Source organism: Marmota flaviventris, chromosome 10 (assembly GCF_047511675.1).
Source record: "Marmota flaviventris isolate mMarFla1 chromosome 10, mMarFla1.hap1, whole genome shotgun sequence".
Taxonomy (NCBI): domain Eukaryota; kingdom Metazoa; phylum Chordata; class Mammalia; order Rodentia; family Sciuridae; genus Marmota; species Marmota flaviventris.
In genome coordinates this window covers 55076703-55094501 of record NC_092507.1, presented here as the reverse complement: position 1 = coordinate 55094501, position 17799 = coordinate 55076703, and the positions used below count along the sequence as shown (strand labels likewise).

At 37.9% G+C, this 17799-nt stretch overlaps 1 protein-coding gene across 1 annotated transcript in view; it reads left to right on the top strand.

Annotated features, from left to right (window-relative positions):
- Nucleotides 1-9306, top strand: part of C10H1orf141 (chromosome 10 C1orf141 homolog) — a 49606-nt gene extending 40300 nt beyond the window's left edge. Inside the window, exons 4-6 of the mRNA XM_027949526.1 lie at nt 5924-5996; nt 7177-7363; nt 8728-9306. Of these exons, the coding sequence (XP_027805327.1) occupies nt 5924-5996; nt 7177-7363; nt 8728-9306 (839 nt within the window). The remainder of the gene's footprint in view (nt 1-5923; nt 5997-7176; nt 7364-8727) is intronic.
- Nucleotides 9307-17799: the final 8493 nt, after the last annotated feature.

Here is a 17799-nt window from a genome sequence, read left to right as displayed (position 1 = left end):
ATAAGAACCATATGATCATCTCGATAGATGCGGAAAAAGCATTTGACAAAGTACAGCATCCCTTTATGTTCAAAACTCTAGAAAAACTAGGGATAACAGGAACATACCTCAATATTGTAAGAGCAATCTATGCTAAGCCTCAGGCTAGCATCATTCTGAATGGAGAAAAACTGAAGGCATTCCCTCTAAAATCTGGAACTAGACAGGGATGCCCTCTCTCTCCACTTCTGTTCAACATAGTTCTCGAAACACTGGCCAGAGCAATTAGACAGACGAAAGAAATTAAAGGCATAAAAATAGGAAAAGAAGAACTTAAATTATCACTATTTGCAGATGATATGATTCTATACCTAGCAGACCCAAAAGGCTCTACAAAGAAACTATTAGAGCTAATAAATGAATTCAGCAAAGTGGCAGGATATAAAATCAACACGCATAAATCAAAGGCATTCCTGTATATCAGCGACAAATCCTCTGAAATGGAAATGAGGACAACCACTCCATTCACAATATCTTCAAAAAAAATAAAATACTTGGGAATCAACCTAACAAAAGAGGTGAAAGACTTATACAATGAAAACTACAGAACCCTAAAGAGAGAAATAGAAGAAGATCTTAGAAGATGGAAAAATATACCCTGTTCATGGATAGGCAGAACTAACATCATCAAAATGGCGATATTACCAAAAGTTCTCTATAGGTTTAATGCAATGCCAATCAAAATCCCAACGGCATTTCTTGTAGAAATAGAGAAAGCAATCATGAAATTCATATGGAAAAATAAAAGACCCAGAATAGCGAAAACAATGCTAAGCAGGAAGTGTGAATCAGGCAGTATAGCGATACCAGACTTCAAACTATACTACAGAGCAATAGTAACAAAAACAGCATGGTACTGGTACCAAAACAGGCGGGTGGACCAATGGTACAGAATAGAGGACACAGAAACCAATCCACAAAACTACAACTATCTTATATTTGATAAAGGGGCTAAAAGCATGCAATGGAGGAAGGATAGCATCTTCAACAAATGGTGCTGGGAAAACTGGAAATCCATATGCAACAAAATGAAACTGAATCCCTTTCTCTCGCCATGCACAAAAGTGAATTCAAAATGGATCAAGGAGCTTGATATCAAATCAGAGACGCGCCGTCTGATAGAAGAAAAAGTTGGCTACGATCTACAGTCGGTGGGGTCGGGCTCCAAATTCCTCAATAGGACACCCATAGCACAAAAGTTAATAACTAGAATCAACAAATGGGACTTACTCAAACTAAAAAGTTTTTTCTCAGCAAAAGAAACAATAAGAGAGGTAAATAGGGAGCCTACACCCTGGGAACAAATCTTTACTCCTCACACTTCAGATAGAGCCCTAATATCCAGAGTATACAAAGAACTCAAAAAATTAGACAATAAGAAAACAAACAACCCAATCAACAAATGGGCCAAGGACCTGAACAGACACTTCTCAGAGGAGGACATACAGTCAATCAACAAGTACATGAAAAAATGCTCAACATCTCTAGCTGTCAGAGAAATGCGAATCAAAACCACCCTAAGATACCATCTCACTCCAGTAAGATTGGCAGCCATTAGGAAGTCAAACAATAACAAGTGCTGGCGAGGATGTGGGGAAAAGGGTACACTTGTACATTGCTGGTGGGACTGCAGATTGGTGCAGCCAATTTGGAAAGCAGTATGGAGATTTCTTGGAAAGCTGGGAATGGAGCCACCATTTGACCCAGCTATTCCCCTTCTTGGTCTATTCCCTAAAGACCTAAAAAGAGCATGCTACAGGGACACTGCTACATCGATGTTCATAGCAGCACAGTTCACAATAGCAAGACTGTGGAACCAACCTAGATGCCCTTCAATAGACGAATGGATTAAAAAAATGTGGCATTTATACACAATGGAGTATTACTCTGCATTAAAAAATGACAAAATCATAGAATTTACAGGGAAATGGATGGCATTAGAGCAGATTATACTAAGTGAAGCTAGCCAATCCCTAAAAAACAAATGCCAAATGTCTTCTTTGATATAAGGAGAGTAACTAAGAACAGTGTAGGGACGAAGAACAGGAGAAGAAGATTAACATTTAACAGGGATGAGAGGTGGGAGGGAAAGGGAGAGAGAAGGAAAATTGCATGGTAATGGAAGGAGACCCTCAGGGTTATACAGTGGAGGAGGTAGAGAGAGAGGAGGGGATGGGAGGGGAGAGGTGGGGAGGGGGGAGGGGGGAGGATGGGAAAGGCAGTGGAGCACAACAGACACTAGTATGGCAATTTGTAAATCAATGGATGTGTAACTGATGTGATTCTGCAATCTGTGTATGGGGTGAAGGTGGGAGTTCATAACCCACTTGAATCAAAGTGTGGAATATGATATGTCAAGAAATTTGTAATGTTTTGAACAACCCACAATAAAAAATTAAAAAAAAAAAAGAAAGTACTCTAGGGCGGTTTATTCTAGACACAAAGAAAATCTGTCACATATTACAATACAAAGCAAATCAAAAGAATATTCCTATGTCAGTGAGCAATTCCTTTTCAAGGGACAAAGGAACAACACTAAAAGAACCAGTAGAAAACATTCCCATTAATTGTCCTCCAACATCATCACAAAGACTACATGCACACACTCACCTTGGGTCCATCAACGACGGGCTGCAGAAGGACAGAAACCCTTCCTGTGGGATTTCTTTTCCTCATTGCAAGTCAAACAGTATTCCAAGTCTATGTTGGCAGCATTTTCAGAGAAATGTGATGGCCATGACTAGTCATTTTTTCTCTGGATCATGAATATTACTCCAAATGTATTTAGACTCAGAGGCAAAAACCTCCTAACATAGAGAAGCAAGGTATTGAAAGGAAAGTTGACAACAAGAAGAGACAGGAAACTATTTCCCAGGAATCATTTTTGGATGTATGCAATGTCGAAATGATTCCATCAAACGGCCCATGGGCTGCGAGACCTTTCTTTGACTAAATTCCTCCTGAAACTGAATTGCTTATCCAAAAAAAGAGGTTAAAAAAAAATGAAATCCAAATGACACCTCACATGCAAATGGACAGAGAGCCCATTGCCACCATCACCTTAGAGTCAGGAAAGGTTTCACTAAACACACAGTTCACAGAAATAAATTTCCCTATGATTATTTTTATGGTTCCTAGGAACTAGCCTCCTGTCTCTTCTGTTATCAATTTTCCTTTCAACATCTTGCTCCTCTAAGTTAGGAGGATTTTGTCTCTGAGTCTGAATACAGCTGAAGTAATATGATCCAGAGAAAGAAATGACTCCATGTGAGTGATATGTTTTTTTCCCATCCTGTGACCTTCAGTCTTTGCCTATTAGGTGAATCTCTTGGAGACAGCATATTGTTGTGTCTTGTTTTTAATCCAATCTGCCAGTCTGTGATTGATGAGCTTAGGCCATTAATGTTCAATGTTATTATTGAGATATGATTTGTATTCCCAGTCATTTTGGATTACTTCTAGTTTTTAATTTGACTTACTTTCTTCTTTGATTGACTATTCCTTTAGTATTGTTCCTCCCTTTGCTGGTTTTCACTTTTTTTTTTTTCATTTCGTCTTCATGGAGTGTTTTGTTGAGAATATTATGAACTTCAGGTTCTCTGGTTGAAAATTCTCTTAATTTTTGTTTATCATGGAAAGTTTTTATTTCATCTTCAAATCTGAAGCTTAATTTTGCTGGATATAGGATTCTTGGTTGGTATCTATTTTCTTTCAGAGCGTGGTATATGTTATTCCAGGACCTCCTAGATTTGAGGGTCTGGATTGAGAAATCAGCTGAGATCTGTAATGGTTTCCACCTATCTGTAATCTGATATATTTTTTTCCTTACAGCCTTTAAAATTCTATACTTACTCTGGATGCTAGGCATTCTCATTATACTGTGCCTTGATGTGAGTCTGTTGTAATTTTGCACATTTGGGGTCCTGTAAGCCTCTTATATTTGATATTATATTTTATTCTTTAGATTTGGGAAATTTTCTGGTATTATTTCATTGAAAAGATTGTGCATTTCTTTGATTTATATCTCTATGCCTTCACCTATCCTGATAGATCTTAAATTTGGTCCTTTCATGTTATCCCATAATTCTTGGAAGTTCTTTTCATTGTTTCTTAACATCTTCTCTCTGTGGTCAACTCTATGTTCAAGATTATATATTTTGTCTTCATTGCCTGAGGTTCTGTCTTCCAAGTTGCCTAGTCTATAAGTGATGATTTCTATTGAATATTTAATTTGTTTCCTTCATTTCAAGGATTTCTGTTTGTTTTTTTTTTTCACACTCTCTCTTTATTGAACTGATCTTTTGCTCTCTGTGTTTGCTCTCTTACATCATCCTTTACTTTGCAGATCAGTTGAAACCATGTACATTCTAAACTCCTACTCTGACATTTCTTCCACTGTGGTGTCAATGGATTCTGTTATTGGAGTTTCTTCGTTTTCTTGGGATGATTTGTTCCCTTGCTTTTTCATGTTGTTTGTATGTCTACCCATCTAACAGTATGGATCTGAGGCAGTAGAGTTTTTACCCTGTGGACTTATAGTATCCCTGAAGCTTTCCAGTATCTCACTGTTTAGGGGGAGATAAGTAATAACAACAACCAATGCAAATAATTTACAGCATTAAACCAAACAGTTTCTGCTATGATGTCTACAATGTTAATTATCACAATAAACAGAAATAATATGATCAGTTATTGCCCATAATAAAACAGCAAGTTTGCAAAAGGGTTTACATTTTCAAATAATAGACAAAGAGAAAACAGAAGTGATATAGTATGTGATGATTATGAAGGAGGAAGAGAGAAGACAGAAGTCAATATTAAAGGAAGAGTGAAAGAGAAAAATAGAGATTGGCTGTTAGCAGAAGAAAAGAGAGAATCAAGCAAAACAGTAGGAGAAAATTTTTTTTATAGTCAAAAATCCTAGTTCACAAAAACTAATCCATGTAAAATAAGTGGCCTCAAAAATGCTATAAATGAGAAGTAGAAAAAAAATTGAAACTGTATAAATGTTCATGTGCCATTAAGGTCACAATTAAACAGTAAAAATGAACTAGGGAAAAAACTTTTTTGATGAAAAGTTATAGAATTCTTTCCGTTGGAGTTAAAAATATTCTCAGCTTCTCTTCTCAGCAGTTTTAGGTGAGGTCTTCTGGACTGTGATGCTCTAACCCACTGTATTGTTAGAGTGGGAGGGGTAATCCTGTAGGGGGAGTTCTAAAACATATATGTTAAAATATTGATTCTTCAGCCCTCAGGCTGTTCAGTTGGCCCTATGACAGCCTGCCACACAGGTCTACTCAAGTGTATATCCCAATGTACTATACAAATAATAGTCATCAGAATGTTTGCCATGATGTGGAAAGTTTAGGAAGCACTGCACTAGAATATCAACGACCAGAGGACAGGAAAATGCTTAATATGTTGCTAACAACATGTGTATCAGATAACACTTGGGAAAGCAGAAAAATGCTATGGTGATCATCTGGCATATTTGGGCACTTCCTTCATGCCAGGTGGCAAGATCTGTTCAATAGCTGCTAAATGACTTCCCTCCACAGCAACAGTGTTTAACCATATGAGGCTTCTTACTGGTTAATAATGACTTGACACACAAGCCAGGCCTGAAAATTTAGGAAAGCTTCCTTCTGCAAGACATCTCTCTTTGGACATCATCACATGTGTGTTCCATCTGCCTTAATTAAACATTGAAGCCTCCATCTGTCTTTTCCAGTTCTATCTTGTTCACTCAAGATAGAACTTACTTACCGAGTAGCTACTGCAGATCAGGTGCTCTCGGGTTATTTTAAGTTGTAAAATATTTTATACAAATATTTTCTAAATGCCATAATATATGTGTGTCTTTTATGAAAATCTTTTATAATTTCAGCTCAAATCGAAAAAAATACTAGAAAATCACTGGAGTCAATTGGTTTCTTAGAAGATGATGTAAACAAGAGGTAATTCACTTTAAAAATTTTAACATTCTATTCAGTTTAGTGATGTTTCTAGTAGGATATGAGTTTTTCCTTTTATTTTATAATTGATCACAATGAATTTATTCTAGCTAATTTTCAACATTTAGTTCCATATAGTGCCATCCAGTGAATGGTCCAAGGCTACTCAGCTCATAGGCATTACATCCAGACTTGGAGCAAAGTTAGCTGGTGAGGAAGCCCTGAAAAAAAAATGAGCAGAAGGAACAGAGTTATGTTTTTGTAGTAGAGAGATGAATTTAATTACACTATAACATGGATGTGAAAAAAGTAGCTTCTTTATTTTTTTCCATCAAGTTCTGATCTTTCTCAGGAGCCTCTAAACCTCTGTAATTTTAAAAAGTCCTATTAATCCAATGTATTTAAACTCTGTTTAGAGCAATAATGAAGAGTCTCTTGAGGTTTAACTCATTCTTCTGTTTCTTTCCAAGATAATATCTGAGGAGTATACAGGTGAGGGGCTCAATGAATTCTGAGAATGAGGAAAATGTACCTGTGCTGCTATCAGAATTGGCAACCCCAGGATTCATGAAACCCATGGCGTGTTCTCTCTAAGCTTGGCTATGGCCCATTCTTGATTCTCACTGGTGTGGAAGGCCCTCTGAGTCTCTGTCATGCCCTCCAGGCTGGTTCTCTTTCCACGAGGCTATCTATACTTCACCTTTGTCAAACCTTTGCTGCAGGTCACCTCCATCCTGCAATAATAAGCCCTTGTGACTAGCCTAAAATCACTATCCACATCCTGAGTGAACAAAGGAAGACCTGGAATCCTCTTTATGCTTATTTCATCCTCCTAACAAAACTTAAGTCACCTTATGTTGACATGAATCTACCCTGCAAAGCTTCTCTCACACTCTCACTAAAGGGTGTGGCTAAGAATTCTCTACTTGTATGCTCTCCTCAACCTACATAATACATTCCGTTCCCACCTCAAAGTCCCACAAAAGACTGTCTTGCTGCCACCTCTGCTTTGCTGTTTTCTCCTACAAACCAGACTGATGATCTTATCTGGTTGAAAGTCTATGGAACAGGAATTGGAGATGTCGTCAGTGATTTGTATAGGGATAAGCAGAGGCAGACAAGAACTGAAAACCTGAAATCAATCCAATAAACCATTCCTTGAACTTGTGTTCATTTTCAGAAGGAAGTATCCTCCACCAACGAATGATTTCAGTACAAAAGAAAAGAAGCCAATCACAAGTGATCCATTGAGTGACCACTGTTCAGTAAGAAAGAACACCTTGCTCCCCTTGTGTTTTGAGGATGAACTGAAAAATCCAAATGCCAAAATAATGGACATTAGTCCAGCAAAGACAGAAACTTCTCAAGTGGTAATATCTACTATTATTTAATAAATACTAATACTATGAACTTCAGAGAAATCTAAAAAGATAACCTGTCATAAAAGTTATCTAGTCAGGAATCATTCAAGTATAGCTCTAGACTGCTCCACTGGGGCCCTTGCCATTGTACAGATCAGTTCACAACTGATGCTGAAGGGATTACACTTTCTAAGGCCTTTGCTCTTGATGCCTCTCAAAGCTAGATATGGCCTCTACCACCCTCACTAGAATAGTTTCCACAGTCTGCAATTTTTCACACTGCCTCCTTTTTCTGAACTGAAGACTCTCCTAGGTATATCTGATTGGCAGAGCCTATATCAAATGCCTGTGCTCAAGCCCCAGAAAGGCTGCCTAAAATAGTTTCTGCCTCACCTAAGGACACATAGACCTGTAAGGTAGGAAATTCCCTAAGGTGTTGGGCAGACCAAAAATATAAGAGACTTTCACTACTGTGGCTAAATAGGAAAACTTGTGATCACAAAACTAAATATTTTTTCTAGTAATCAAAGACATCAATGTATCTTTCATACTAAAAGCACTCATAAAAGATGAATTTAATTTCACTTTTTTTGGGTGGGGGAGACCAGGAATTGAACTCAGGGACACTTAACTATTGAGCCATATTCCCAGCCCTATTTTTATATCTTATTTAGAGACAGGGTCTCACTGAGTTGCTTAGTGCCTTGCTTTTGCTGAGGCTGGCTCTGAACTCATGATCTTCCTGTCTTAGTCTCTTGAGACAGGCTTGAATTTAATTTCTTATTTTACTTAATTACAGCCTTAAAGAAAAAGTAACAATCATTGACTTACATTTGCCAAATAAATACTGATAATATATGTATTTGACCAATTTCTTTGGGGTTAAAACTTTTTACTTAGGACAAGACAGAGAATATGAACGCTAAAAAAGGAAATGAGGGGAAAATTTAAAATTGCAAATCATACAAACAGATTTCACCATTATTGTGGTAAAAAGTCTGTCTTTAAGTCAACCTATTATTTTGGCTATTTTATTCCACAAATATATGTTACATATTTTTTTGTATGCTAAGTATTATGCTAAGTATTGGTTTACAATAGATATAACCATTATCAGATAATTTTAAATTTTTTGAATTTGTACTAGAATAACCCGGTGTTTGTAATTTTGGTTTACAATCAGTTATGTCTCTTATGATTTTTTTTTACATAATCATTTTTTTGTATGCTTTTTAAATTACAGAAGATAGAAACTTAAAAAATACCATCCCAATGTTCTATCCTATATGAAAATTTTATTTTCATATTTAAAATATTTGTAGCTTTTTACCTCAATAGACTTATGACTAAGTATTCTTTCCTTTAATTCTCAGGAACAAAAGGACACAAATCCCATAATTTTCCATGATAAAAAATATATTCAAATGTTACTTTTCACAAAAAATGGACTTTCTGCCCATCTTTGGCAAAATGAAAAACTTTACCCTCATAAAAGAACAAATTTTGTTTTGGAAAGAAACTGTGCGATGCTCAAATCTTTTATTGGCAATGAAGTGATTACCTTTTCTGAACCCCAAAGAACTACACATATAACATTTGAAAAAGATAAACAAGCCACACCTTTGAGAGTGGACCAAAAAAGAGTGAAGAATACTTGTGATCAGCCATCAAAAGGCAGACTTTGGAGTAGAAGTTATACTATCTCACCGACTTTTTCCCATTTCACAAAAAAATGTGTGGGCTATCTTGATAAACCTGTTATTCGAGAAAAGAGTGATAAAACTCACAAATTTGAAAGAATGCTTTCAACAGTGAAGCTGGTGCACACACACAAATTCACTGCCTCACCTATTAAAGACTACTCAAAGCCTTCGAAAAAAATACTGGAAGTTCATAAAATAAGTGACGTAACACCGTTGGATGATTTGTTAAAGTTGTCAAAAGATGATTAAAGGCCTCCAAAGATGTCATCTGTACAGTAGTATTTTGGTAACAAGAAGCAAATAACCAAGTTTCAAGATGATAAAAGAAATCCAAATTGTAATATTCTAATGAATGGCTCAAGAAAGCAAGGCATAGAAACTGGAGTTACAAATCGACAGTGGTCCAATGGAGAAAAATCAACATTTTTTTTTAGTAAATAATAGGACACTGGGAAATAATTATCAATTAGAGGGACTAGTCCATGACTTTTTACTATCTCAATTAGATTGATCAGTCATTAGCATTCCTACAGTAAAGTCTGATTCAAGACCAAGAATGGCATGCACTAACCAGATATTTGCTGTTGGAAGCCAATAAGCTTGTTCTATAATTGAATATCAAATGAGACAAACATACCTTTACTTTATCACTGTGGAATTAATCATTATCAGCATTTTAGAGAACCATGGATAAATAGTATCACATTAACAATGTATACAATTAAAAGGGTTTTTGTAAAATTCTGAGTAACTTTTTTTGTTAGAGATATTGGAACTTCACTACTATATAGTGCTTTTTCCAAGTGTAAATTTGATTTTTAAAAAATGAATTGGTAAATAATTTAAAAGAACAACGTATTCTTAGTTGAAGTTAAATAATTTTGATAACGAAGCCTATAAAATATATTTTGACATTACATTTTATTTATTTCTCATTAACTTCTCATTATTATTATTTTTTTTAATATTTATTTTCCAGTTTTCGGTAGACACAACATCTTTGCTTGTATGTGGTGCTGAGCATGCCAGGCGAGCGAGCTACCGCTTGAGCCACATCCCCAGCCCTTAACTTCTCATTATATCAAACAATATAAAGGCAGAATTCATCTTAGAAACAAGTAGCGGGCTGGGGATGTGGCTCAAGTGATAGCCTGCTGGCCTGGCATGCATGAGGCACTGGGTTCGATTCTCAGCACCACATAAAAATAAAATAAAGATATTGTGTCCACCTAAAACTAAAATATATATATATATGTAAAGAAACAAGTTGCATTTCAAAAGTTCATTTGTAATCCATTTCTTTGGAATTCAGAATGTATTTTACATAAAAATAATCTTGGGGGACAGGGCAGTAGAGCACTTGCCTAGCATGTGCAAACACTTGGGTTCGACCCCCAACATGGAAAAAAAAAACAAAAACATGGGGAAAAAAAGTGATAAATTCCAAGGTTAACCCACAAAAGACTTTTAATTTATCATTTTATCCCAGAGAGTTTAAGTAAAAATGGTAAAAAGCAATAATTATATAATTCCAATAATTAAAAAGAGAAAGCTGAGTAAGAAAAGACTTTTAAAAATCTTCACTTTTAGTACTTGAGGAGAGAAGCTGGTTGGGTTAGAAGCACTTAGGGGAAGGTTTTGGGAGCCTTTGAGAATTTCCCGGGGGAAGAGGTCGCGGGCGTAGGAGGAGGTGGGGCGGAGCTGTCGCAGCCTCCTTTCTTCCTGTTACTGGCTGCGGAGGTGGGAGAGCGGCTGCAGCTCAGTCATGAGTCACTTTTCTTTTTCCCTCTGTTCTGTTCTAATTGTCATCCATTCTCCTCCTGACTTACCTCCTTTCGAGTCAGGACAAAGCAGAACAGTTTCCCAAGTCCCCTGCCGGGTCACAAACTCTTCGTAAGTAGCAACCATAAGAACAACAGTGAGGAGAACACATAGTTAATGGTACAAGGGATGATGGCAGTTTTTCCGAGAAGGCGACAGAGAGAAGTGTGAGTGAGCCTTGGGATAGGGCAGACAGGAGTGAATTTGGACAAACGAAATAAAATGATCATCAGTCTCAATTTATTTTATCTCCATCTTAAGATGGGGACAACAGTACTTTATTACAATCTGAGTATTTTCAGGATTAAATAATACATAGTATTTTGAGCATTGCAGCATTCAATAAAAATTCCCTTCCTTTTCCCCTTAGGCTGCTCTTAATGTAAGTATAACTTCTTAAAAGATATTCTCAGAAGTGTCCAATTTTTTTCTAAATGTTACACGTAATGATAGTATTCAGACTTTAGCCCACAGTGTTAGTTAAACTGTTCTGGAAGTTTCGGCCGGTGCTTCTGAGCTTCATCCTTTAAGAAAGTATTGCAGTAACTTAAAATTACATTTGACTGAGGATTCTTCATTAAAGCAACTTCATAACTGGGAGCAGGGGATTCTGAGAAGGTGGCAACCTAACTCTTCTACCTTTCTCTTCTACCTTCAGCTTAAATCTATCTTCTCTTCCGTAGCTGCTGGGGCTTTCAAGCAATGGGGTCAAGGTCAGACTTGGATTCTATTCTACAATGACATCTGAACAAGTCCTCAAAGGCCAATCTGAGTCACAGGCAGTGATGCAGATGGTATTGTACATTGCCTAGCTGGCCAGTTTGGATCTGTGGATCACCCCACTGGAAGGTTGCCTTGGATTCTGTGTAAGTGTTCTGGAGGCCAAAAAGAAACCACTAAACCCATGAAAAGCTGTCAGGGATCCATGAGTTTTCTCCCAGATGCCTCACTAGGGGACTGTGGTCTGCTTATTTCTGTTAAATAAGCAGGAGGCCATTAGCCTGAGGTTGTTTCCATGCTTTGAGTTCCTAACTAATGGCAGCCTAACTCAGTATATAAATAAACTGGAACCCAATTTAGGAATGTGACAAATAGCTGAGTTTCAGCCAATCACAAGAAGAGGGTTTCAGCAACACAGGCAGCCAACACATCACCCCATACCCAATAAGGCAAATGCCTCATCACACCAAGCCCAAATAGATGGCTAGTTGTAACTACTCATGTGATTTCTCTACTTTGCTTCTACATTCAGCCTATAAAAGCTTACTGCTCACACTGCTGGGCAGAGTTCTCTGAACATCTGGTTCTAAAGTGCTGCCTGATTCATCAATCATTCTTTCTTCAAACCGTGCTAAATCTATATTGTCTAAAGTTTTTCCTTTAACATTTCTATACCCCAGCCCACAGTAGGCAAGACATCTATCTTCTACCACGCACAAGTCTATGGTCACTAAGGTACTGCAACGGTCTCATAAAAGTGGGAGCATAGCTTTCCTAATATGAAAGGAAATGATAGGAACTCATCTGATTTACCATAAAATTAATAATTATGCATAGTAAGTAAGGAAAAATGAATAAAGAACACTTATTCCCTATCTCTCTAGTTTTCCTGTGTAGAGTCTTCCTTATAATAGCATCAATGATCTCCTACCTCACCCATTACTTCTCTTCCTTGAGGAGTGTGAAACCTGATTAGAGGTGGTAGCAGTCTGCCCAAGTTTCTTGATTGGATAAGACTCATCCATTAAAAGACTATAAGCAGAAGGGAATTGATTCTTTTCTCTTTTTGCTCTAATTCAAAAGGAACAGCAATCGTTGGTAAACGCGTGCATTCTGGAGACTCGCATGTACGTTGGATAAGCCATCTCACGATTGGTGATTGAGAAGCAGAACAGTCCTACTTGAGTCCATTTTTCTCTCAAACCTAAGCCATGCTGTCAAACAGCTTAAACTCTGTTATGATTGCCATCAACCTACCTGCTACATCTATCTCTCAGTTGCCTTCAAATTTGAGCGGGGAAGATAGGCATTCTTTTCTTAAGCCTCCTCAGACTCTCTGTTAGGGTTCTTCAGAGGAACAGAACTGATAAACTATATGTAGTTATAAGAGTGGATTTGTTGGATTCACTTACGTGATCAGAGGCTGAGTAGTCCCCCAATAGCCCTCTGCAGGCTGGAGAGCCAGGGAAACCCACTAGCAGCTCAGTCCAAGAAGCTGGGAGCCTCAGCACAAAATGGGCCAATAAGGCAGCCCCAGTCAGAATGATGGTCTGGAAAGCCCTTTGAAGAGATATTGGAGCAAATCTGCCACTGAGAAAAATCTGTATTCAAAGGCTAAAGAATCTAACTTTGATGTCCATGGAGGATGGCAGCAGGAAAAAAAAAAAATGCACCCACTCAAGAAAGTTCAAGCTCAGTTGCATAATTGATCTTTCTTCTTCCACATTTTCATTCTGTCTGGACCTCCAACCTACTGGTCAATGCCACCTGCATATGGGGCCAGTTTTCCCCACTCAGTTTGATGACCCACATGCCAGTCTTCTCTGGAAACACCTCACAGATACACGCTGACAAATGTTTCACTACTTTTCTAGGTATTCCTCAAATTTAGTCAAGCTGACAACCAAAATTAGCCATCACAAATCCCAACACATTTCTTTCAATGTACTTTCTCTGATTCTATCACATAGCATTTAAGATTTAAAAAAATCAATCAATGCTGCCAGGACTGGGAAAGACTCATAGGGCAGATTTGTATTTTAGAACCTTTGGATTCTTTGCACCTGGCACAGGTACAGGCCCAGAATGAATGTGGATCTGGTGGCAAGGGAAAACTGCTACAGCAACTCAAACTGTTTGCAAGTCATCAATCTTGCCTTGCTTTCTGAGCCACACTCTCATGGAACTCAGATTCTAGTGCCCTGGCTCATCTTCACCCATTTCCATGCCTGCTCCAGCTTGGTTCAGTCTAAATCCCTACTTGTTCCTGCATGAGTAATGGACATTTAGCAAGTGTTATCTACTCACAAAGAACGCTTTCTACGAGAACATCACATAGTTAAATTTGATACGACATTTTACTATCCTTGTCAAATTATATGCAGCACATCTGTAAATTTTTCTTCCAGTTGAATTAAGTAATTGGTCCTTGGCATAAGCAAATCAAATCTATACCTGAGCATAATAAAATTTATTTAACTTTAGTTGGAGTGCACAGCCAGATAGTCACATCAAAAAAAATTTTTTTTGATAAGTTTGATCCAGCAAAATCTCTCAATTCCAGCACTTTTATTAATGTAACTGTCCTAGTTAACATTAGCACACCTGGCTTTACTATGAATATGGTAACAAGGCAATGGATTTCTCTTGACTTAACTCTTCCTTTTCCTTGTCTCTACACCCACCCTCTCTCTCTCTCTCACACACACACACACACACTATAGCTTTTAATTGAACTCTGCAGCCTCTGTATTTAGGAAATGATTTTGCCTTTTCCTGGAGCAGAGAGCTTCTTCCCAGCAGTGTCCATGAAGCCTAGGCTAGAATACCACTGGAATGGAGAGGCACTGTTCTCAAAGCAGCCTGTGCTACTTTCAGGCCTCACTAAAAGACACCAGGCAGGAATTGGGTGATACAATCAAATGGATAATTTGAGAATAATTTAATAAGAGGCTATTGTGAGGGTTCATGTAGTGCCCCAGCACTAGCCATCCCAGTAGCCTATGGGCTGAAAGGAAGTGGGAATTCACAGAATTCAAATAGAGCAGGATGTGATGCCAGCCCATGGTAACGCCTTGGGAAGGAAGCTTAGCTAATAATTCCTGAACCCTAATTTCCTCTTGCCCTCTTAAGCCTGTGGTGTATCTCATTGGCTAAAAGCAACCAAAAGTCAGGATTTACAGAGAGACAAGAAAGGGCACAAATTGTAAGAAGGTGCTTAGTGTGAGGTCTGTGCGACAGCAAGGTCAAGCCTGCAAGTAAATGCCCCCTTCTGTGTCTAGGTGCCTCTCCTGCCTCATTTTAGTCCCAACCCTGGGTTAAGTGAGTCCAGTGAAGTGATTCATATAAATCAATTCTGTTTGTTCTCCCAAGCATGACAAATAGATTTGAAGGTGAACCGGAAGATATTGAGCACAAACTGTCAGGAAGTTCTCATTGTCATATGTTATAAAACTGTGGCTTCCACTAACCCCACTTGATCCACTGTGCTTGATCCAGAAACAATACCTGACCCAGTTAGATTTCCTTTAAGTATAATTTTCAAAAGTTGAGCTTGACTCTCATAGAAATATAAACTGAACACTTCTAAGTTTTATTCAACCCATTAATTAATAGAGATGCTAAACTAGTTTGAAAGAAAATATGAGGACATTTAAATAGTCAAGGCAGCCAAAAAAAAATGCTAAAGTTAATATGCTAATGAATGCGAAGCTGGTCAATACTGTAAAGGTGATAAATTGAAAACTTTGGGGCTATCTTTTCTGCTGGAAGGAAATCAATGCTATCTCTACAGATAATTTCATTTGCATTGCTAAGGGCAGGTAATCTTTGCATTATTATTGGTTTTCTATGGGTTAACCTCTTCTAAATAGCCCTAGACTTAATGAATCCACCAGATATCCATCAGATAATTCCCAGCATTCCACTGCAATGCATTCAGTAATCATCTCTCCTATCTCTAAGTGCTGGATAATGTTTTTAAACATTTCTCTTCTCCTGGAAGCCATTCAGATGTTCAGTGACACCAGGAACAGTTCATCTTTCTCTGGGAGTCAGGTGCCTAGAGTTGGACGCAGGTGTGGTGTGAATAAAAGAGTGTCTTATTTCAGGAACCCAAAAGGAAAACTAAAACCAGTCATTATTAAAGCCAAAGAGATAATATTAATTGTAAATCCTATTTACAGCTTATTTTACTCTAAGGAACACCTTTATTGTGGACGTTCTCTGCCCAGAAAAGACATAGGGCTGTGCCTGTACAGCTTTAACAGTGAGACCACAAGAAAGAAGAAAAGGACTCGTCAGACAAGTAGGGTGCAATGGTAGACTCCAAGGTGGCCTTTAATTTGTCAACAGGCCTATAGAGAGACAATAGTTTATTTGATCCAAATACTTCACTTTCTGTGAACAATATGTCTAGAACCAAAATATGGGCTCTCCGTTTCGGATATGAATTACCTATTTAGTGGTTCCAAGTAATTGGTCTTCAGAGGCAGTTTTCTTTCTTTCTCTTGCCTTTTCTCCTGGCATCCTTATATTTTTTGCTTTTTTTTCCTCTTTTCTTTCATTGTTTTGCTTGTGACCTTAGAGACAATAAACGGTCTTGTAAATCTTCCAGACTAGAGTTGTCTAATAGCTGTTTCTATCAGCAATGATAGAACTATCAGTATCACTGCTAAGTAGAGTAGCTGCCAGCCACATGTAACTCTGAAACACTTAGAATGTTTCCAGGGCAGTCCTTTTAAAACTCAGCATTATTAATACTTGGGGCTGGATAATTATTTGTTGTTGATGACATTGCAGAGAAAACACATCTGTCCTTCTGGGTAGGACCCAACACCATCATCCCATTTGACTTTAGCCCTGTTCTCCCAGCCCTCAGCAATCTTATTTAACTCCTGTTGACTTCCCCTCATATATTCAGTCCCTGTGGCCATCTCAAACTCTCCCACTCTCATCAATCTCTTGACCTCATCCTGCCCACCAGTTGCCAGAAGAGAAGCAAAACAGCACCAATTGCAACTGTTGTATGAGATCACTTCCTCATGTAATTCTGGAGTTTACTTAAAATTTCCCATTCTCATGAGGATGATAAATATTAGTGAATTTCTTCATTCTGTGAGAAATTCAAACTGGGGTTACCTGTCTACCTAGATCTAAGAGAGGAAGCTAAGTAAACAAAAACAAAAGAGCGCAAGCACGCGCGCACGCGCGCACACACACACACACACACAATGAATGAAGATATAAGAGTATAAGAGGCCAGGGTTCAACAACCAGTTCTGTTAACTCATGTTCATTTGGTAAAGACCTTCAACCTCTTCAAACCTTAGGTTCCCCACCTGTATAACAGGAAAAAATGTTGATTTTTTTTCCTAAGATTTTGGATGATCTTTCTAGGTCTAGACTTTTAAGATTAAACCCTTTTCTTCTTTGCTATTAAATTTTCAATTTAAAAAAATATTTATTGAGTGCTTACTATGTGCCATCACTGAGCTACCTGCTGGGAATGTAACGGTGACAAAACAGACTTGGCTTCTGCCCTCTGGTAGCTTTGTGGGAAAGCTGGCTACCTACCCAATGCTTTACCTTGGGAATGTTCAACTCTTGAGAGAACAAGTGGTCTAAGCAGAAGGTTGTATTGCTCTATTCCCGGGTTAACCCACAGGGTACTACGAAAGTGAGACTAGGCTTCCCCTCAGTTCACGATTTCTTCCATGCACCTTTATTAACTGCGTAACAGCACTGGAGATTCTATGTAAATGCTTCTACAAGGAACCCAGAACAGACATCAGCCAATCAGAACAAACTATGACTAAAATATGTTGTCACTCTTAGACTTATTCCTTTGGTTGCTGGTGTATGATGAGGTCTGGCAGATTCCACAGAAGGGACCAGAGTGACCATGGTATTAGGTCAATTCTTGGAGGACTTGGGGAAGTTACTTTTTTTTCCCCAGTTTTTATAGAAATATTTCAATATTCTAGTTATAGGGTGGCCATACTGGTATGCTATTATTGAATACAAACCCTAAGTAGAATTGATGAGCTAATGTGGACACCCAGCTATATTATTTATCAATAGCATTGATCTTTCCAAGATCACCAAAGTCTATAATACTTCTAACATTTTTAGCAATGTCTACTTGGACAATCTTAATTTTAATTTCAATCTTAATTTTATTTTGCTCATTTGACTCTACCC